The following is a 20,475-nucleotide window of genomic DNA, read 5'->3' as shown; positions in this document are numbered from 1 at the left end:
TGGAGCAGCCCAGGAAGTGGCACAGTGAATAAAGAGCTGGACTTTCCCCCATGGACATCTATGGACATCTAATCTTTGACAAAGGGGCCCAGACTATTAAATGGGGAAAGCAGAGTCTCTTCAACAAATGGTGTTGGAAACAATGGGTTGAAACATGCAGAAGAATGAAACTGAACCACTGTATTTCACTAAATACAAAAGTAAATTCCAAGTGGATCAAGGACTTGGATGTTAGACCACAAACTATCAGATACTTAGAAGAAAATATTGGCAGAATGCTTTTCCACATAAATTTTAAAGACATCTTCAACGAAACAAATCCAATTACAAAGAAGACTAAGGCAAGTATAAACCTATGGGACTATATCAAATTAAAAAGCTTCTTCACAGCAAAAGAAACCACTACCCAAATCAAGAGACCCCTCACAGAATGGGAGAAGATCTTTACATGCCATACATCAGACAACAGTTTAATAACCAACATAAATAAAGAGCTTGCCAAACTCAACAACAAGACAACAACCCCACCCAAAAATGGGGGGAGGACATGGACAGAACATTCACCACAGAAGAGATCCAAAAGGGCGAGAAACACATGAAAAAATGCTCCAAGTCTCTGATTGTCAGAGAAATGCAAATAAAGACAACAATGAGATACCACTTCTCTCCTGTGAGAATGTCATACATCAGAAAAGGTAACAGCAGCAAATGCTGGAGAGGGTGTGGGGTCAAAGGAACCCTCCTGCACTGCTGGTGGGAATGTCAATTGGTCCAACCTCTGTGGAAAATAGTCTGGAGAACTCTCAGAAGGCTAGAAATGGACCTACCCTATGACCCTGCAATTCCTCTCCTGGGGATATATCCTAAGGAACCCAACACATCCATCCAAAAAGATCTGTGTACACATATGTTCTTGGCAGCACAATTTGTAATAGCCAAAACCTGGAAGCAACCCAGGTGTCCAACAACAGATGAGTGGCTGAGCAAGTTGTGGTATATATACACAATGGACTACTACTCAGCTGTAAAAAATGGTGACTTCACCATTTTCAGCCGATCTTGGATGGACCTTGAAAAAATCATGTTGAGTGAAATAAGTCAGAAACAGAAGGATGAATAGGGGATGATCTCACTCTCAGGCAGAGTTGAAAAACAAGATCAGAAAAGAAAACACAAGTAGAATCTGAACTGGAATTGGCATATTGCACCAAAGTAAAAGACTCTGGAGTGGGTGGGTGGGGAGAATACAGCTCCAAGAAGGATTCAGAGGACCTAGTGGGGGTTGTATTGTTATATGGGAAACTGGGGAATGTTATGCATGTACAAAATATTGTACTTACTGTTGAATGTAAAACATTAATTGCCCAATAAAAAATTTAAAAAAGAGCTGGACTTTTAAGAATGAAGCTCTGAGTTTGATCCCTAGTGTTACACATACCAGAGTGATTCTCTCACTCTTTCTCATTCATTAATGGATAAAAATAAATTTTGAAGCCAAATGGTGTTGCACACAGAACAGAGCTCATGTTACCATGCAGGTTTACCCAGGTTCAAGCTCCTAGTCTCCACCTGTAGGAGGCAACTTTCGTGAGTGGTGAAGCAGAGTTGTAGGTGAAGTAGGTCTGCAGGTGCCTATCTTTCTTTTTTATCTCCCCTGTCCCTCTCAGTCTCTCTCTCTCTCTCTCTCCCTCTCTCTCTCTCTCTGCCTCCAGTATTATTGCTGGAGCTTGGTGCCAGCACTATGAATCCACTGCTCCTGGTGGCTATTTCTTTTCCTTCTTCTTTTTTTTCTTCTTCTCTTTCTTGCTTAGCTCTGGTTTATGTGATATTGGGGTTTAAACCTGGAATTTGAAATCAGACTCAGGCACAAGGTCTCTTTGCATAACTATTATGCTATCTCTCCTGCCCTTTTTAAATTTCTTCTTCTTTTTTTTTTTAATTCAATAGGATAGAAAGAAACTGAGAGAGAAAGGGGAGACGGAGGGAGAAAGACAGATACTTGCAGACCTGCTTCGCCACTTGTGGAACATCCCTGTTGCAGGTGGGAAGCGAAAACTCAAACCCGGGCCCTTGCATGGATCCTGTGTGCTTAACTGGGTGTACCACCACCTGGTCCCCTCAATTTATCTCTCTCTCTATCTCTCCCTTTCTCCCTGCCTCTCTCTCTCTCCATATGTATATATAAAGGAAAGGAAGAAAATCACATCAGGAGCAGTGGATTTATCATGCAGACACCAAATCCATGTGATAACTTTGGTGGCAATAAATAAGGTAATCAATTAATTTAAAAAATAGCAACTAGGGACCAAGTGGTAGTGCAGCAGGTTAAGTGCACATGGTGCAAAGTGCAAGGACCGGCGTAAGGATCCCAGTTTGAGCCCCCGGCTCCCCACCTGCACTGGGAGATCGCTTCACAAGTGATGAAGCAGGTCTGCAGGTCTCTTATCTTTCTCTCTCCCTCTCTGTCTTCCCGTCTTCCCCTCCTCTCTCCATTTCTCTCTGTCCTATACAACAACAATGACATCAATAACAATAATAATAACCACAACAACGACTAAAAAAAAAAAGTAACAAAGTGGGACAATATAGCCAAGAGCAGTGGATTCATGGTGCAGGCACCAAGCCCCAGCAATAACCCTGGAGGCAAAAAAAGAAAAAAGAAAAAAGAATAAAATAAAATAGCAACTAAATCAATTATATGCATGCCTGAGACTCCAAAGTCTCATGTTCAATCCCCCATACCACCAAAACCAAAGCTGAGCAGCTTAGGTTTAAAAATTAGTAATACAAAAGGAACTGGTATGAACCACGGGTTGACAAACCATGACTCACAGACCAAATCTGACTTGATATCTGCTTTTGTGCAGCCCACAAATAAAGAGTGGTTTTCACACTTGTAAGAGGTTAAAAAGAAGAAGAAATAGAAGAGCACTATTTCGTGATCCATGACATGAAATGCAGATTCCAGTGTCAGTGTCTATAAATAAAGTTTTATTGGCACACAGCCAAACTCAACTCACTTACGTGCTCCTATATGCGGGTGTGACCATACCACAATTGGGTTGGGTAGTTGGGACAGAGACCATATGGGTAAAGCCTAATGTACTTTACTCTCTAGCCTAAAACAGGAAGAAATTGCCAACTTCTGCTTCAAGACCTAAGCATACGCATCGTGTAAGAGTCCCATGCGGGAGTCGGGTGGTAGCACAGCGGGTTAAGCACAGGTGGCGCAAAGTGCAAGGACCGGCGTATGGATCCTGGTTTGAGCCTCCGGCTCCCCACCTGCAGGGGAATCGCTTCACAGGCGATGAAGCAGGTCTGCAGGTGTCTATCTTTCTCTCCCCATCTCTGTCTTCCCCTCCTTTCTCCATTTTTCTCTATCCTACCTAACAATGACAACATCAATAACAACAACAACAACAACAACAATAAAACAACAAGGGCAACAAAAGGGAATAAATAAATATTTTTTAAAAAGAGTCCCATGCAAAATATATCATAGGTAGAATGAAAGATATACTCTGTAAATCCTATGCACAAGAAAGCTGGGGATGATACATAATATTTTATTTATTTAATGAGAGAGAGAAGTACTGCTCAGCTCTGCCTTATGGCAGTACTGGGGATTGAACCTGGAACCATAGAGCCTCAGATATGAAAGTTTTCTCCATAAGCATTATGTTAACTCCTCAGACCCCCCTTAAAATATTTGTCAGTTTTTAAAGACTTGTTTATTCTCATTAAAGAGATCAGAGCACTGCTTGGCTCTGGCATATGGTGGTGCTGGAGATTGAATCTACAGTCTCCAGGGCTTCAGGCTCAAGTACCCGAAAACCATCTGCAGGAGAGAAACTTCAGGGTTGGTATCTATATCTACCTACCTACCTACGTATATTTCCTCTTCCCCTCACAATTTTTATCTCTATCCAAAATAAATAAATAAAATGTTAAAAAAAAAAAAACTGTACCTGGAAGCAACCCAGGTGTTCAACAACAGAGCAAGTTGTGATATATATATACACAATGGACTACTACTCAACTATAAAAAATGGTGACTTCACCATTTTCAGCTGATCTTGGATGGACCTTGAAAAATTCATGTTAAGTGAAATAAGTCAGAAACAGAAGGATGAGTATGGGATGATCTCACTCTCAGGCAGAAGTAGAAAAACAAGATCAGAAAAGAAAACATAAGTAGAACCTGAACTGGAATTGGCGTATTGCACCAAAGTAAAAGACTCTGGAGTGGGTGGGTGGGGAGAATACAGCTCCAAGAAGGATTCAGAGGACCTAGTGGGGGTTGTATTGTTATATGGAAAACTGGGAAATGTTATGCATGTACAAACTATGTATTTACTGTTGAATGTAAAACATTAATTCCCCAACAAAGAAAAAAAAGAAAAAAGACTGTGGTCTGGGAGGTGGCGCAGTGGCTAAAGCATTGGACTCTTAAGCATAAGGTCCTGAGTTCAATCCCTGCAGTACATGAACCAGAGTGGTGTCCGGTTCTTTCTCCCTTTCCTCCTATCTTTCTCATTAATAAATAAATAAAATCTTTAAAATGAAGACAACATAATGGTTATGCAAAATGACTTTCATGCTTGAAGCTCTGAGGTCCCAAATTCAATCCCCATCCCCACCATAAGCCTGAGCTGAGTGCTCTGATAATAAATAAATACATAAGAAAGAAAGTTTTGAAAAATGGAGAGACATTTCTCTGACAATCAGCAACCTGGAGCAATTTTTCATGTGTTTGTTAGCCTTTTGGATCTCTTCTGTAGTGAATATACTATCCATACCCTCTGCGCAGCTATTAAGAGCAATGAACCCACCTTCTCTGACCCATCTTGATGGAGCTAGAAGGAATTATGTTAAGTGAGCTAAGTCAGAAAGATAAAGATGAGTATGGGATGATCCCACTTATAAACAGAAATTGAGAAAGAATAACAGAAAGGGAAACTCAAAGCAGGATCTGACTAAATTTGGAGTAGGGCACCAAAGCAAAAACCCTGAGTTGAGGGTGAGGGTGGATGTTTGGCTTCATGGGGTTGGGGTGGGGGATGGGGTGGGAAAAATAAAAACAAGAAAAATAAAAATAAATAAATAAATAAAAGAGAGACAGGGAGAAAAGGGACAACGCCACAGCACTGAAGCTTCCCTTTGCCATGTGCTGGGGGCTGGGCTCAAACCCAAGACATGCACACAACAGAGCAGGCATCCTCCTAGGTGACAACCCTATATGCTGATGTGCTTAATTCCAGTCCTGCCCAATTCCAGCGGCAGGAAAGCGCAAAGAGAAAAAGGTATAATTTCTCCACGGTTACAGGTAAACATTTTAACGCTCTTCTCCTGATAAATGACAGAACAAGGAGGCAGGAAATCAGTGAGGAGGCAGAAGTCTTGAATAGTGCAATCCACCTACTGGCCCTGAATGCCATTTATAGAACGCCGCACACCCCCCCCCCCCCCCCAGCAGAACACTCCTCAGCAAGCAAACACGGAGCCACGAGCTTCTACCAGGGGGAGAACAGCTGCTGAGCTCAAAGACAAGGCTCAACAAACTGAAAAGGATGGAAGTCCTACAGAGAATGTTCTCTGACCACGACGGCACTAGACTTGAAATCAATAATGGAAAGATCTCTGGAAAATCCCCAAATCCCAGCTCTGCCACTGGGCAAGCCGAGTGACCTTGAACTCCAGGATCAGGGCAGTCTAATCTCAGCCCCTCCAGGCTGGTGTGAGAGCAGGTGCGATGCAGCGTATGCTTTCATTGTCTCTGTGGCCAGCAGCCTCACTCTGAAGAAGAAGAGGCACCCGCTCTCTTCTGGCGGTGGTGGGGACCCCAGTCACTTGTCCTGTCCTACCCCTCTGCCCTCCACTCTGCAGCTGAGCGTGGGCTGGCTCCCTGCAGATGGCGTGCCAGGGATTGTGGCTGGGAAGTATCTCAGCCCACCCCCTCCTCCAACAGATAAAAAAGAAGACAGATGTCCTGTGCTGGGCACATGCTAGACATGGGGGGTGGGGAGGAGGACACGGCTTCCTGAAAAAGAAAATGGAACTTCCTGGTAGAGCACGGGCATCATCATGTTCAGAAGCCCAGGTTCCTGCACCCAGTCCCCACCTGCAGAGGGGAAGCTTCACAAGTGGTGCTGCAGGTTGCCCCACCTCTTCCTTCTCCTCCCCCCCCTCCCCCTCTCTTGACTCCAGGGTTATCACCAGGGTTGGTGCTGCAACACAGATCCACGGCTCCTGGTGGCCACTTGCCCAATTTTTTATTGGATAGGACAGAGAGAAACTGAGAGAGGAAGAGGAGATATATAGAGAGAAAGACAGACAGCTGCAGACATGCTTCACTGCAGGTGGGGTGGTGGGACTCGAAGGCAGATTCTGACGCAGGTCCTTGAGCTTTGTACTATGTGCACTTAACCTGGCGCGCCACTGCCCAGCCCCCACCTCCTTCTCTCTCAGTTTCTCTGTCTCTATTTGAAATACGTGAATTAATAAAACAGAGAAGAAGGAGAGGGGAAGAGGAGCCATGGAAGGGAGAGGGGGAGGAAGAGGAAGAAAAGAAAGAAGAAAGGAAGAAGATCAATTTGAGAGAACTATTGGAGTTTCCACTGCTCAATTCTGGCTTATGATGGTGCAGGAGATTGAAACTGGGACCTTGGAGCCTCAGGCATGAGAAAATCTTTGCATAACCATTATGCTATCTACCCCCACCCTGAACAAAATATTTTTAAAAATATTTTTTTATTATTCCCTTTTGTTGCCCTCATTGTTTTATTGTTGTAGTTATTATTGTTGATGTCTTTGTTGTTGAATAGGACAGAGAGAAGTAGAGAGAGGAGGGGAAGACAGAGAGGAGGAGAGAAAGATAGAAACCTGCAAACTTGTTTCACCTCTTGTGAAGCGACTCCCCTGCAAGTGGGGAGCCAGGAGCTCGAACAGGGATCCTTACGCCAGTCCTTGCACTTTGCGCCACGTGCGCTTAACCCGCTATGCTACCGCCCAACTCCCCCTAAACAAAATTTTAAAAAAATATTTATTTATTCCCATTTGTTGCCCTTGTTGTTTTGTTGTTTGTTTTATTTATTTATTTATTTTCCTTTTTAGTTGCCCTTATTGTTCTAGTGTTGTAGTTATTATTGTTATTGATGTCATCATTGTTGGATAGGACAGAGAGAAACGGAGAGAGGAGGGGAAGACAGAGAGGCTGAGAGAAAGATAGACACCTACAGACCTGCTTTACCGCCTGTGAAGCGACTCCCCTGCAAGTGGGGAGCCAGGGGCTCGAACCGGGATCCTTATTCCGATCCTTGCGCTTTGTGCCACATGCACTTAACCCACTGCGCTACCACCCGACTCCCTAAACAAAATATTTTTAAAAATGTAAATAAAATAAAAAATAACCCAGCAGCCAGAGAAGTAGCACAGTGGATAGAGTCTGACTTGTGTACATGAGGCCTGGAGTTTGATCTCCAGCATCAAATATGACAGAGTGAGATTCCAGTGTTCTCTCTCTCTCTTAAAAACATTTTTAGGGGGGCTGGATGGTAGCACACAGGATTAAGCACACGATTCAAAGCTCAAGGACTGGCACAAAGATCTTGGTTCGAGCCCCAGGCGCCCCACCTGCAGGGAGGGGGGTCACTTCACAGGCAGTGAAGCAGGTCTGCAGGTGTCTATCTTTCTCTCCTCCTCTCTGTCTTCCCCTCCTCTCTCCTTTTCTCTCGGTCCTATCCAACAACAATGACATCAATAACAACATCAATAACAACTACAACAATAAAACAACAAGGGCAACAAAAGGGAATAAATAATTTTTTTTCTTATTTTCATTTTATTTTTATTTATTTTTTATTCCCTTTTGTTGCCCTTGTTGTTTTATTGTTGTAGTTATTATCGATGTCATTGTTGTTGGGTAGGACAGAGAGAAATGGAGAGAGGAGGGGAAGACAGAGAGGGGGAGAGAAAGATAGACACCTGCAGACCTGCTTCACCTCCTTACGCCGGTCCTTGCGCTTGGCGCCACCTATGCTTAACCCACTGCGCTACCGCCCGACTCCCATAAATATTTTTTAAAAATAGATAGATAGAAAGAATGAATGAAAATAGCCACCAGAAGCAGTGGATTGGTCGTGCAGGTACCAAGTCTCAGTGATAATTCCAGTGACGATTTAAAAAATATATATGTGGGGCAAGGATAGACAGCATAATGGTTACACAAACAGATTCTCATGCCTGAGGCTCCAAAATCCCAGGTTCAATCCCCTGCACCACTGTAAGCCAGAGCTGAGCAGTGCTCTGGTAAAAAAAAAAAAAAAAAAAAAAAGTGTGTGTATATGTTAAAATTTATTTGTTAATTTGGTAGGACAGAGATAAATTGAGAGGGGTGGAGGAGATAGAGGAAAGAAAGAGAGACACCTGCTGCTCTGCTTCACCACTTATGAAGTTTACCCTCTGCAGGAGGAGACAGGGGGTTTGGGCCTGGGTTCTTGTGCATGGTTACATGTGCGCTCAACTACTTGCACCCCACCCAGCCTACGACAAGTAACTTTTAAAACACAGTTTTAAAAATGAAACATTCATCAAGACTCAAAAGTTTCAAAGCTGGCAGATAAGGGAATTGGTAGTAACTGCTATCTGTAGCTAGTCCCGCTGAGCTGGGAGAGAGAAAGCCGCCACCCACTATGGTTGGCTTGAAGGGAACACTTAAGACTTTCTTTGGAACATACTTTGGCATAAAGTATGATGGGCCTGTGTTTGTTTATCCATTTACATCCTTACTCTCGGCCCTTTGTCTCCAGAGAGCTGATTCGCCTGAGTGGCTGGCACTCAGGTGCAGTGAGAGGCCAGTATCTATCTGTCAGTGACTGATGAGGCGTGGATTCTGTCTGTGGGGGGGGGGGGTTGCTCCACAGAACACTTGATGCCTGGGATGGCCCTCAAAGTGTCACCAGGGACCTGCGGGCAAGTCAGGGCTGAGTAACACTGGAGAGAGAGGTGGTTCTGCTTGGCTAGTCCTCCAACTTAAGATTCAGGCTCCTTAAGAATTCTCTCTCTCTCTCTCTCTCTCTCTCTCTCTCTCGGGCCAGGCGGTAGCGTAGCAGGTTAAGCACACATGGCATGAAACACAAGGACCAGCGTAAGGATCCCGATTTGAGCCCCCAGCTCCCCACCTACAGGAGGGACGCTTCACAAGCGGTGAAGTAGGTCTGCAGGTGTCTATCTCTCTCTCCCCCGTCTGTCTTCCCCTCCCCTCTCCATTTCTCTCTCTCCTATCCAACGACGACAACAACAATAATAACTACAACAATAAAACAACAAGGGCAACAAAAGGGAATAAATAAATAAAGTAAAATAAATAAAAATATATATATATTAAAAAAAAAAAAGAGTTCTCCCTCTCTAGATCTCAGTCATCTCCCTTCCCCCCCTCCTCTCTTTCTCTCCCTCCCTTGCTCCCTCCTCTTTTTCTTTAACCAGAGCACTGCTCAGCTCTGGCTTATGGTAGTGCTAGTTTCTGAACCTGGGACCTGAGAGTCTTAGGCATCAAAGTCCTTTGCATAACCACTATGCTACCTCCACCCCCTATCCCCCCAAGGTTTTTTTTGTTCTTTGTTTATGGGGGGGTGGGGAGGGACAGAGAAGCAGAGCATCACTCTGGCACATGTGATTCTGGGGATCAAACTTAGGACCTCATGCTTGAGAGTCTAAGATTTTATCCTCTGCCATGGATCTCAGTGTCCTATAACCGATAACACAGAGAGAACATCCCCATCCTGGGTGTTCTCTGGTTCAAGTAGGAAGAGCTATCTGGGCTATCTTTTTGCTGTGTTTTATTTTGGCTACCGGGGTTATCTCCAGGGCTCAGTGCCTGTAAGACTGCACCGTTCCTGATGACTTATTTTTTCTTTTCTTTTCTTTCTTTTTTCCTCCATGGTTATTGCTGGGCTCGGTGCCTGCACCATGAATCCACCACTCCTGGAGGCCATTTTTTCCCCCTTTTGTTGCCCTTATTGTTGTAGCCTCGTTGTGGTTATTATCATTGCCATTGTTGATGTTGTTCATTGTTGGATAGGACAGAGAGAAATGGAGAGAAGAGGGGAAGACAGAGAGGGGGAGAGAAAGACAGACACATGCAGACCTGCTTCACCGCCTGTGAAGCGACTCTCCAGGAGCTCGAATCGGGATCGTTATGCCGGTCCTTGTGCTCTGCGCCACATGCGCCCAACCCACTGCGCCACCGCCCGACCCCCCTTTTTTTTTTAAAGGTGAGACAGAAAGAAATAGAAAGGGAGAATAAAGAGAGAGGGAGAGATAGAGAGGGGAGACACATGTAGCACTGCTCCATCACTTATGAATCTTCCCCTTGCTACAACCTAGGTTCTCTAACATGTTGTGTGTACTCTGGACCCTAGATTTTTCACCTCCTCAGGGCTTCACTACTTCAGGCCAAGGTTTTTTTTTTCTTCCTTCCTTTTAGCTAGGAAGGGAGAGACAGAGTGAGGAAAAGAAAGACCACAGCACCACAGCTTCCCTCAATCTGGCTGGGTCCTCCACATGGCCAAGCAGACACACTATCCACATGAGCCATTTTGCTGGCAGGAAGTGCTGTATGAATTTAAGTCGAGCTGCTAGTGCGTACGCTGGTCCTCGAGCTTTGTGCCACCTGCGCTTAACCCACTGAGCTACCGCCCGACTCCCAGAACTGCTAGTGTTTAACAATCACACAAAGCGGGAAAAACAAAATATTCTCTGGGGAGATGTGGAAATGTACTCTTATAATAACAATGATTCTGTAAATCAACATTTCCTCACTAAAGAAATACTGAAGTTGGAAAAAAAAAATCCACAGAAATGTCACTTTCACAATTCCTTTTCTTTTCCTTTCCTTCCTTTTCTTTCTTTCTTTCTTTCTTTCTTTCTTCCTTTCTTTCTTCTTCTTCTTCTTTTTTCTTTTTTATCAGAGCCCTGCTCAGCTCTGGCTTATGGTGGTGGGACCCTGGAGCCTCAGGCATGAAAGTCTGTTGCACAAACCAGTGTGCTACCTTGAGGGCACTCCCAGTTGCTGGGGAAGAGGCAGGGAAGCAAATATGGATGCTTCTGGAGGCCAGGTCAGAAGTGCTTGATGGGGGTCAGGTGGTGGTGCACCTGGTTGAGTGCACACATTACAATGCACAAGGACCCAGGTTCAAGCCCCTGGTCCCCACATGCAGGAGGAAATCTTCAACAGTGTTCGTGAAGCAGGGCTGCAGATGTTTCTGTCTCTTTCCCTCTCTATCTTCCCCTCCCCTCTCAATTTTTGCCTCTATCCAATATATAAATAAGTAAATAATAATAATAAAAACAGAAGTGCTTGATGGTGGGAGAAGGGACCAAAGGGACAAGGAATAGTGAGGTAGGAATGTGGCCCAGAATCCAGATCCTCCAGATCTCCAACAGAGGAAGTAATCTAGGTCTGTGAGGTAGCACAGTAAGTAGGATACTGAACTTGGAATTATAGGTCTTAAATTAAATCCCTGGCATTCCATGTGCCAGAGTGATGCTCTAGTTCATGTTCTCCCCCCCTTATCTTGTGTTAATAAGTAAATAAAATCTTTTTTAAAAACCCAAGAGAGGAAGCCATCTGGATTTGTGAGTGTGCTTGCCCAGTGTTTAAATGCTGCCAGCTAACAGGAAATGGCTTTTTTTAAATGGAAGGATGGGGGCTGGGAAGTGGTGTGCCAGGTTGAGGGAATACATTACCAGATGGGAAGACTCAGGTTCAAACACCCTAATCCCTACTTGCAGGGGGGCGGCTTCACAAGAGGTGAAATAGTGCTACAAGTGTCTTTCTCCCTATCTTCCTCTCCTCAATTTCTCTTTGTCCTATCAAATAATAAATAAACAAGACCACCAGAAGTGGTGGATTCTATAGACACTGAGCCCCCGCAATAACCCTGGTGTCAATAAATAAATAAATAAAATAACAGGATACTTCATGGACAAAGTCAGTCCTGTCCAAGCTACTGGGATCATATGGGACTTTGGCAGAATAGGTGTCCTTGTCTGGGCCTGTTTTTATTTTTAACCAGATCTCTGCTCAGCTCTGTTTATGGGTTTGCTGGGGACTGAACATGGGACCATAGAGCCTCAGGCATGAAAGCTTTTTTTGAAAACCATTATTGTCTCTTTCCAGCCCATGACGTTGGTTTCTGGACAGTGGAATCTGTTCCAGTTCTGAGGCTCTGGGTCCCTGTGGGGTCCTGGGTAATGTAAGAACCAGCAAGAGCAGCAACAGCATCCTAGAAGCAGACAGATCACTGCCTCACCAGAAGGGCTTTTCACTGTGCCCTCCCAGCCCAGGATGTGGCATTTTACCCCTCATCGTCCCCCTCTTTTTTTTCCCCCCACAGATGAGACAAAGGCTTGGGGTGGGAGGTGGCCTACTCAAGGTCAACAGAATCAATGATCGACAGAGCCGGGCCTCTGCTGCCCCTGACCCACTGCTGGTGTCCCATCCACATCCCTTGAGGTGAGGACCAAATGGCCCAGGCCTTGCGACATCCAACCCCAAACAGACAGACAGACAGACAGACACTCACCAGACTCCACTGACACAGCGTGTGGACAGTGCCCGGGGCATGATCTCCGAGCCCTGCTGCATGAAGCCCCCCACAGGAAACCAGAGGCTGTTGCCCAGCGTGTACTGGTTCTCTAGGATGTGAGGGCGAGCCCGCAGGCAAGGATGAGGGTTGTACCACTCGTAAGGGCTCAGCCTGTGAAGAGACGTTTGGTGTTGGTGTGGCAGAGGGAGATGAGGGAGGAGGAGCGACACAGGAGAGAAACACCCCCCCCCCACCAGACCAGGAGGAAGAAAGGAAGGGGAGAGACACACAGAGAGAGACAAATGGGAAGAGTGAGGCCCAGAGAAAACACAGGGACAAGGTCAGAGATGGAGACAGGGAGATATGAAGGTGTGTGCCCAGGCTGGTCCACAGAGGACGGAATGCATGGGCTACGCTCCCCCCAAGATTCCTCTTCACCAAGGCAGCGCTGGGGACTCACCTGGCAGCCAGGAAGAGGACACAGCTGACGGCCAGATAGGCTAGAAGCATGAAGAGCCACACGGCGGGGGAGAAGGGGTCCAGGAAGGAGAAGTAGCCGGGCTTGCGGCCCTGAGGGAGAGGGAGTGAGAGCCCTCCTCCCCACCTCCAGGGAGCCCAGGAGCTGGCCCCAGGTTCAGTTCCTCTTGGGATGCAGGTGTCCACCCGCCCTAGCTCAGGGAGCTAGAGTGAGTGCACGGGTGGGAGGGTGGGTAGGGAGGGGGGAACCATACCATGTGCACTCGGTAGAGGATGCTAATCCCCAGGGTCATGAAAGGCTTGGAGAAGTCGATGACCTTCTCCCGCTCGGCTGTGATGGTGAATGCAGCCACGGCCAGGTCTGCTTTCTGCTGGAGGGGAAGCGGGAGGGCAGAGGGAGTGGCAGGGACACGCAGGCAGTTAGAGGCAAGTGAGACCAGACAGACAAACAGAAATCAAGAGAAGGGTGTGTGAATGGGGCCAGGAGGCTGCCCCACTCCAGGAGTCACAGGGCACTTGAACTTGAACCCTGGTCATCACTCGTCTGCTGTGAGAGTTCCCTGTGGCTGCCCCACCCTACCTTTCCCACTGCCCTGCCAGCTTGCTCAGAAGGCCCTGCTTTATTAATGTTTTTGTCATATTTCTTGAGATTTATTTGCTTCTTCATTTTTAAAAAAAAAATTTAAAAAATATTTATTTATTCCCTTTTGTTGCCCTTGTTTTATTGTTGTAGTTACTGATGTCGTCGTTGTTGGATAGGACAGAGAGAAATGGAGAGGGGAGGGGAAGACAGAGAGGGGGACAGAAAGAGAGACACCTGCAGACCTGCTTCACCACCTATAACGCGACTCCCCTGCAGGTGGGGAGCCGGGGGGCTCGAACCGGGATCCTTACATTGGTCCTTGCACTTAGCGCCATGTGCACTTAACCCGTTGTGCTACCGCCCAACTCCCTTTGTTTTCTCATCGTTAGGCTCTGATATATTTTTATTTAAAATTTTTATTTATTCATGTATTGATGAGACAATAATTGAAAGGAGGGCAGAGAGAGGGACAGAGAGACACTCGTAGCCCTACTTCACCATTTATGAATTTCCCACCTGCAGGTGGGGAATAGGGGGCTTGAACCCGGGTCCCTATGCATGGTTATGTGTGTGCTCTACAAGGTGTGCCACCACCCAGCCCCTTTCGTTTTTTTATTTATTTATGTATTTATTTATCTATTTATTTATTAGGTAGAGGCAGAGAGGTAGAGAGTGAAAGCGCTGGGGGACAGCATACTGGTTATGCAAAAATGACTTTCACACAGTGGCCAGGTGGTAGCCAGAGGGTTAAGTGCACATGGCGTGGGAGTCAGGTGGTAGCGCAGTGGGTTAAGCGCACGTCGCAAAGTACAAGGACTGGCATAAGGAACCGAGTTCGACCCCCGGCTCCCCACCTGCAGGGGAGTTGCTTCACAGGTAGTGAAGCAGGTCTGCAGGTGTCCCTCTTTCTCCCCCCCCCCCCCCCCCGTCTTCCCCTCCTCTCTCCATTCCAACGACAACATCAATAACAGCAACAATAATAGCTACAACAATTAAAAAAACAACAAGGGCAACAAAAGGGAATAAATAAATAAATAAATAAATAAATATTTTTTTTAAAGTGGGGGGTCGGGCGGTGGCGCAGTGGGTTAAGCGCATGTGGCGCAAAGCGCAGGGACCGGCGTAAGGATCCCGGTTCGAGCCCCCAGCTCCCCACCTGCAGGGAAGTCGCTTCACAGGTGGTGAAGCAGATCTGCAGGTGTCTATCTTTCTCTCCCCTTCTCTGTCTTCCCCTCCTCTCTCCATTTCTCTCTGTCCTATCCAACAACGAATTGCGTCAACAAGGGCAATAATAATGACCACAATGAAGCCACAACAAGGGCAACAAAAGGGGGGAAAAAAATGGCCTCCAGGAGCGGTGGATTCATGGTGCAGGCACCGAGCCCAGCAATAACCCTGGAGGAGGAAAAAAAAAAAAAAAGTGCACGTGGCGCAAAGTGCAAGGGCAGGCGGAAGGATCCCAGTTTGAGCTCCCAGCCCCCCACCTGCAGAGAGGTCGCTTCCCCCTTTGTCTTTCCCTCCTCTCTCCATTTCTCTCTGTCCTATTCAACAACAATGACATCAATAACAGTAATAATAATCACAACAGTGATAAAACAAGGGCAACCAAAGGGGGAAAAAATAACCTCTAGGAGAAGTGGATTCATAGTGCAGGCACCAAGCTCCAACAATAACTCTGGAGGGGAAAAAAAAAAAAAAGACTTTCACACCTGAGGTTCTGAGTTTCTAGGTCTAATTCCTAACAAACCTAGGTCAGATGCTATCTAAGTGAACAATTTTTGTGACTATTATTATATTTATTATTATTAGTATTGCCTCCAGGGTTATCGCTGGGGCTTGGTGCCTGCATCACGAATCCACTGCTCCTGGAGGCCTTTTTTTTTTTTTTTTTTTTTTTTCCCATTTTTGTTGTCCTTGTTGTTATCATTGTTGCTACTGCTATTATTGTTGGATAGGACAGAGAGAAATGGAGAGAGGAGGGGAAGACAGAGGAAGGGAGAGAAAGACACCTGCAGACCCACTTCACCACCTATGAAGGGAACCCCCTGCAGGTAGGGAGCCAGGGGCTGGAACCGTGAGGTTCTTGCGCTTCGCGCCGTGTGCTCTTGACCCGCTGTGCCACTGCCCAGCTCCCTTAGTTTTTTTTTTTTTTTTTTTTTTTTTTTTTTTCCTACCAGAGCATTGCTCAGCTCTGGCTTATGGTGGTGGTGGGAAGAAAACCTGTAACTTTGGAAGCTCAGGAATGAAAGTCTGTCTGTATAACCATTATGTTACCCCCCCCCCCTGCAACTGCCCTAATTTGGTTTTACAAAAGATATTCCTGCCTGAGGCGCCAAGGTCTCAGGTTCAGTTCCCAGAACCACCATAAGCCAGAGCTGAGCAGTGCCGTGGTCTCAAATAAATAAATAAATACAATAAAAGGGGCCAGGCAGTGGCACATCTGGTTAAGCATTCGTATTGCAGTGCACAAGGACCCAGGTTTAAGCCCCTGGTCCCCACTGCAGAGGAAAGCTTCATGAGTGATGAAGTGGAGCTGCAGGTATCTCTCTCACTTTCTCTCTCTCTACCTCCCCCTCCCCTCTCAATTTCTCTCTGTCTCTATCCATTAACAAATAAATAAATAAAAATATTTTATAAATAAATAAATAAAAGACTTTCTTTTTTGCCTCCAGGGTAATCACTGAAGCTTGGTGCCTGCACTATGAGTCCACTGGGGGATTCATAATGGGAGGCCATTTTTTTCCCATTTTGTTGCCCTTGTTTTGTTATTGTTATTATTGCCACTACTGTTGTTGGATAGGACAGAGAGAGGAGGGGAAGACAGAGGGGGAGAGAAAGACAGACACCTGCAGACCTGCTTCACCACCTGTGAAGCAACCTCCCTGCAGGTGGGGAGCCCCAGCCTCGAAACAGGATCGTAAACGCTGGTCCTTGTGCTTTGTGCCATGAGCGCTTAACCTGCTGCGCTACCACCTGGCTCCCTAAGACTTTTATATCTGAGGTTCTGAGGGCCGAAAGTTTAATCCCCAACACCACCAAAAGCCAAACAGTGCTCTGGAAAAAATAAACAAGCACTGACTTGGAGCAGTGAAATCATCCAAATGACAATAAGCAAACAACCAACAGGGAGGTGGCTGGAAAATCTATCAAACCATGTGTGATTGGTGGTCCCGGAGTTTCAACCCAACCTGGACCCCAGCTACTTGCAAAGCAAAGCTTCTCTCTTGGTGAGGCTATCAGCAGGGGGAGCTCGAGGAAGGCTGCAAGCAGGAGGCGCATGAAGGTATCTGTCTGATCCCTCTTCCTGTCTACACTGGGGGCAGCAGAGGAATCTGGCAAGTAGCTTCCCAACACTTGCAGAACCAACCTCTCCACCAAGGTCGAGCAGGAGCCCCCTCCATAGGTCTCTGAGCCCTTTCTCTAAGTTTTCAAAAGTTTCAGTTCTTTTCTCTGGTCCTGTAGGACATGGGACATAGTCACTTCCTCCTTGGACACTTGAGATCAAACTATAAGCCAAGTATGTTCTCACGCCAAGTCCAGCACACCTGCAAATGGTCTAAGTAAAGTCCTAATGGAATATAATCAGTTCCAAAGTCCCGGGTTTAGTCCCCTACACCACCATAAACCAGAGTTGAGGGCGGAGGGTAGATAGCATAATGGTTACGCAAAGAGACTCTCATGCCTGATGCTCCAAAGTCCCAGGTTTAATCCCCCACACCGCCATAAACCAGAGTTGAGCAGTGCTCTGGTAAAAAGACAAAACAACATCAACAACAAAAAACCCAGGCTTGAGCAGAGCTCTGGTGGTAAAGTAAAACAAACAAAAACATGCAGTCAGGCTATTCTGACTCTAGAGTCTGAAAGCTGAAAATATTTATTATTGGTGCCTTTATGTAAAGGTTTGTTGACCCCTGCCAGTTCAGCTTTCTCAGTTCTCTATCTCTCTGGCTCTAGTCATTAGTTACTATTATTTATATTTTTATTTATGTATGCATTTATTATCAGAGCACTGTTTATGGTGGTACCAGGGATTGAATTTGGGACTTTGGAGCCTCAGGTGTGAATCCTTTTTGCATAACCAATATGTTAACTCCCTGGCCATTAAAAGAGAAAGAGAGAAACAGAGAGAACACACCCTATGAGACCCTGGGGAGCGAACTCAAGACCTCATGCTTTTACATTCAGAATTCTACCACTGCACCATCTCCTGCCTCCCAACGATTCTTTTCTTTTTTTTTAATGACTTTTTTAAAGTTTTATTTATTTATTCATGAGAAATTATAGGAGAGAGAGAAGGAACCAGACATCACTCTGGTACATGTGCTGCCGGGGATTGAACTTGGGACCTCATGCTTGAGGATTCAAAGCCTTATCCACTGTGCCACTTCCCGGACCACCCAACAATTCTTTATACCTCCTACTATATTGGGGGAAGCTTTAGTACTGTGGTGTCTCTGTCTCTAACTGGAAAAGTACAGAGCAATGAAACCCTGGCAGGGAGCAGGGAACAAAAACAAACAAACCTTACAATTTTTTTTGTTTTTTGCCTCAAGGGTTATTGCTGGGGCTCAGTGCCTGTACCATGAATCCACTGCTCCTGGAGGTCATCCCCCTGGCCCCTTGGTTGCCCTTGTTGTAGCTTTGCTGTGGTCATTATTGTTGTTGTTGATGTCGTTTGTTGTTGGATAGGACAGAGAGAAATCAAGAGAGGAGGGGAAGACAGACAGGGTGGAGAGAAAGATAGACACCTGCAGACCTGCTTCACAACTTGTGCAGCGACTCCCCTGCAGATGGGGAGCTGGGGTTTCCAACCGGGTTCCTTACGCCAATCCTTGCGCTTTGCACCATGTGCGCTTAACCCGCTGCGCTACCGCCCGACCCCCACCTGACACTTTTTTATATCATAGTCTCTCTGCTCAAGTAACCATTGCTGTTTCTGTCTTCAGACTGGATCCCAACTGATTTCATCAGCCGGTTTCTTGCCTCACCCCACCACTCCTGCCCATGAGACATGGCTATGGAGCATGAGATTAAGTTTTCTTCAGGACCCACTAAGCAGCTCACTTGGATAGTGCACTATTTTGCCATGTAAGTGACCCAGGTTCAAGCCTGGCTCCTACCACAATGACAGACGCTTCCGTGATGTGGTCTCTCTCTGCCTTTTTATTTTATCATATATATTTTTGGTCATCTCTGGGACTTCACCTCTCCAGGTAGACTTTTTAAAAAAAATTATTTATTTATATTTTTACTGGATAAAGTCAAGAGAGAAATCAAGAGGGAAAAGGGACGTAGAAAGTAAGAGAGTGGTCCAGGAGGTGGCACAGTGGATAAAACACTGGACTCTCAAGCATGAGGTCCCGAGTTCAATCCCCGGCAGCACATGTACCAGAGTGATGTCTGGGACTTTCTTTCTCCTCCTATCTTTCTCATTAATGAATAAATAAAATACTTATTATTAGAAAAAGAAAGAGAGAGGGCGGGGGAGAGAGACTCTCATGCCTGAGGCTCCAAAGTCCCAGGTTTAATCTCCTGCATCACCATAAGAGTTGAGCAGTGCTCTAATAAAAATAAATAAATAAATAAATAAATAAGGGAGGAAGGAAGCAAAAGAAACTACAGCACTACTTCACTGCTCATGAAGCTTCTCCCCTTTAGGTGGGGACTGGGGGGCTTGAACCCGGTTCCTTGCATGCAACCAGCTGTGCCACTGCCAGCCCCCACTCCCCTCTCTGTCTTTAAATAAATAAAGTTCTCTGTAGCCTTGGGCAGTCCTGGCTTTCTTGGTCCTTGGAAAGAGGGAAAGGGAAAAAAAGCATTCATTCACCAGAAAAACAAATAAATAATAAAAGCATTTGCCAGGTGAGAAGCAGGGCCATGAGGACTTGTTCCAGTAAAGACTTGGTTTGGGATGGCAACTGTGATTGGAGTCCCTGCCTAAGTCTGTGTACCACAGCCATTCTCCAAGGTCCAGCCATTCTCCAAGGTTTCCCTAGGCAGGTCAAACATGTCAGCTGGATGGGGGTGACATCACCACCCACTTACTCTGATCATTGCGGGGTGGCCTGGATCTCTGTAGCTCCCTCAAATGACACACTGCTGCTCTTGAATTACTGTTCTGGGAAAGACGAGGGAGTTCTAGGGGTTTCCATCTGGCTCTTTCTACCACACAATGGCTCAGCTTCAGGGTCAGCAAAATCAATGGGGGATCCTGCTGGCTGCCATGGATGTTCATTCCAGTTTAAACTGTCAGGCCCCAGGGAAACACTGGGCGGGTCCACAGACCTGGCAGGTCAGTCCTAATTTGAACTTGACCCCAGAATCTCTCTGACAACATAAGTCTCAGAATGATTCTCAATCTATAAAAATGACAGGGAGGAACTAAGGAGACAGCAACATAATGGTCATACAAACAGGCTCTCATGCCTAAGGCACCAATGGGCCCAGGTTCAGTCCCCAACACCACCATAAAGCAGTGTTCTGGTCTCTCTCACTCAATAAATAAGTAAGTAAATAAATAAATAAATAAATAAATAAATAAATAAAGGGCTGTGTGGTGGCACACCTACCTGGTTGAGCACACATAATACCATGCACAAAGACCTGGGTTCAAGCCTCTGGTTCCCAACTGCAGGAGGGAAGCTTCATGAGTGGTGAAGCAGTGCTGCAGGTGTCTCTATTCCTCTCCCCCTCTATGTCTCCTCCATCCCTCTCAATTTCTCTCTGTCTCTATCAAAAATAAATAAAGAAAAAAGTGGGGATCAGGCAGTAGTGCACTGGGTTAAGCACAAATATTACGGAGCGCAAGGACCCACACAAGGATCC

At 45.9% G+C, this 20,475-nt stretch overlaps 1 protein-coding gene across 3 annotated transcripts in view; it reads right to left on the bottom strand.

Annotated features, from left to right (window-relative positions):
* Positions 1-20,475, bottom strand: part of GRIK5 (glutamate ionotropic receptor kainate type subunit 5) — a 96,289-nt gene that overhangs the window by 21,707 nt on the left and 54,107 nt on the right. For all 3 annotated transcript variants that reach the window (XM_060186047.1, XM_060186048.1, XM_060186045.1), the window contains 3 exons: positions 13,322-13,435; positions 13,051-13,160; positions 12,588-12,761 (listed from right to left, as the gene is read on the bottom strand). In XM_060186047.1, the coding sequence (XP_060042030.1) occupies positions 12,588-12,761; positions 13,051-13,160; positions 13,322-13,435 (398 nt within the window). The remainder of the gene's footprint in view (positions 1-12,587; positions 12,762-13,050; positions 13,161-13,321; positions 13,436-20,475) is intronic.

The sequence above is a fragment of the Erinaceus europaeus genome, chromosome 2 (assembly GCF_950295315.1).
Source record: "Erinaceus europaeus chromosome 2, mEriEur2.1, whole genome shotgun sequence".
Classification (NCBI taxonomy): domain Eukaryota; kingdom Metazoa; phylum Chordata; class Mammalia; order Eulipotyphla; family Erinaceidae; genus Erinaceus; species Erinaceus europaeus.
This window is presented reverse-complemented; position numbering and strand designations above follow the sequence as displayed.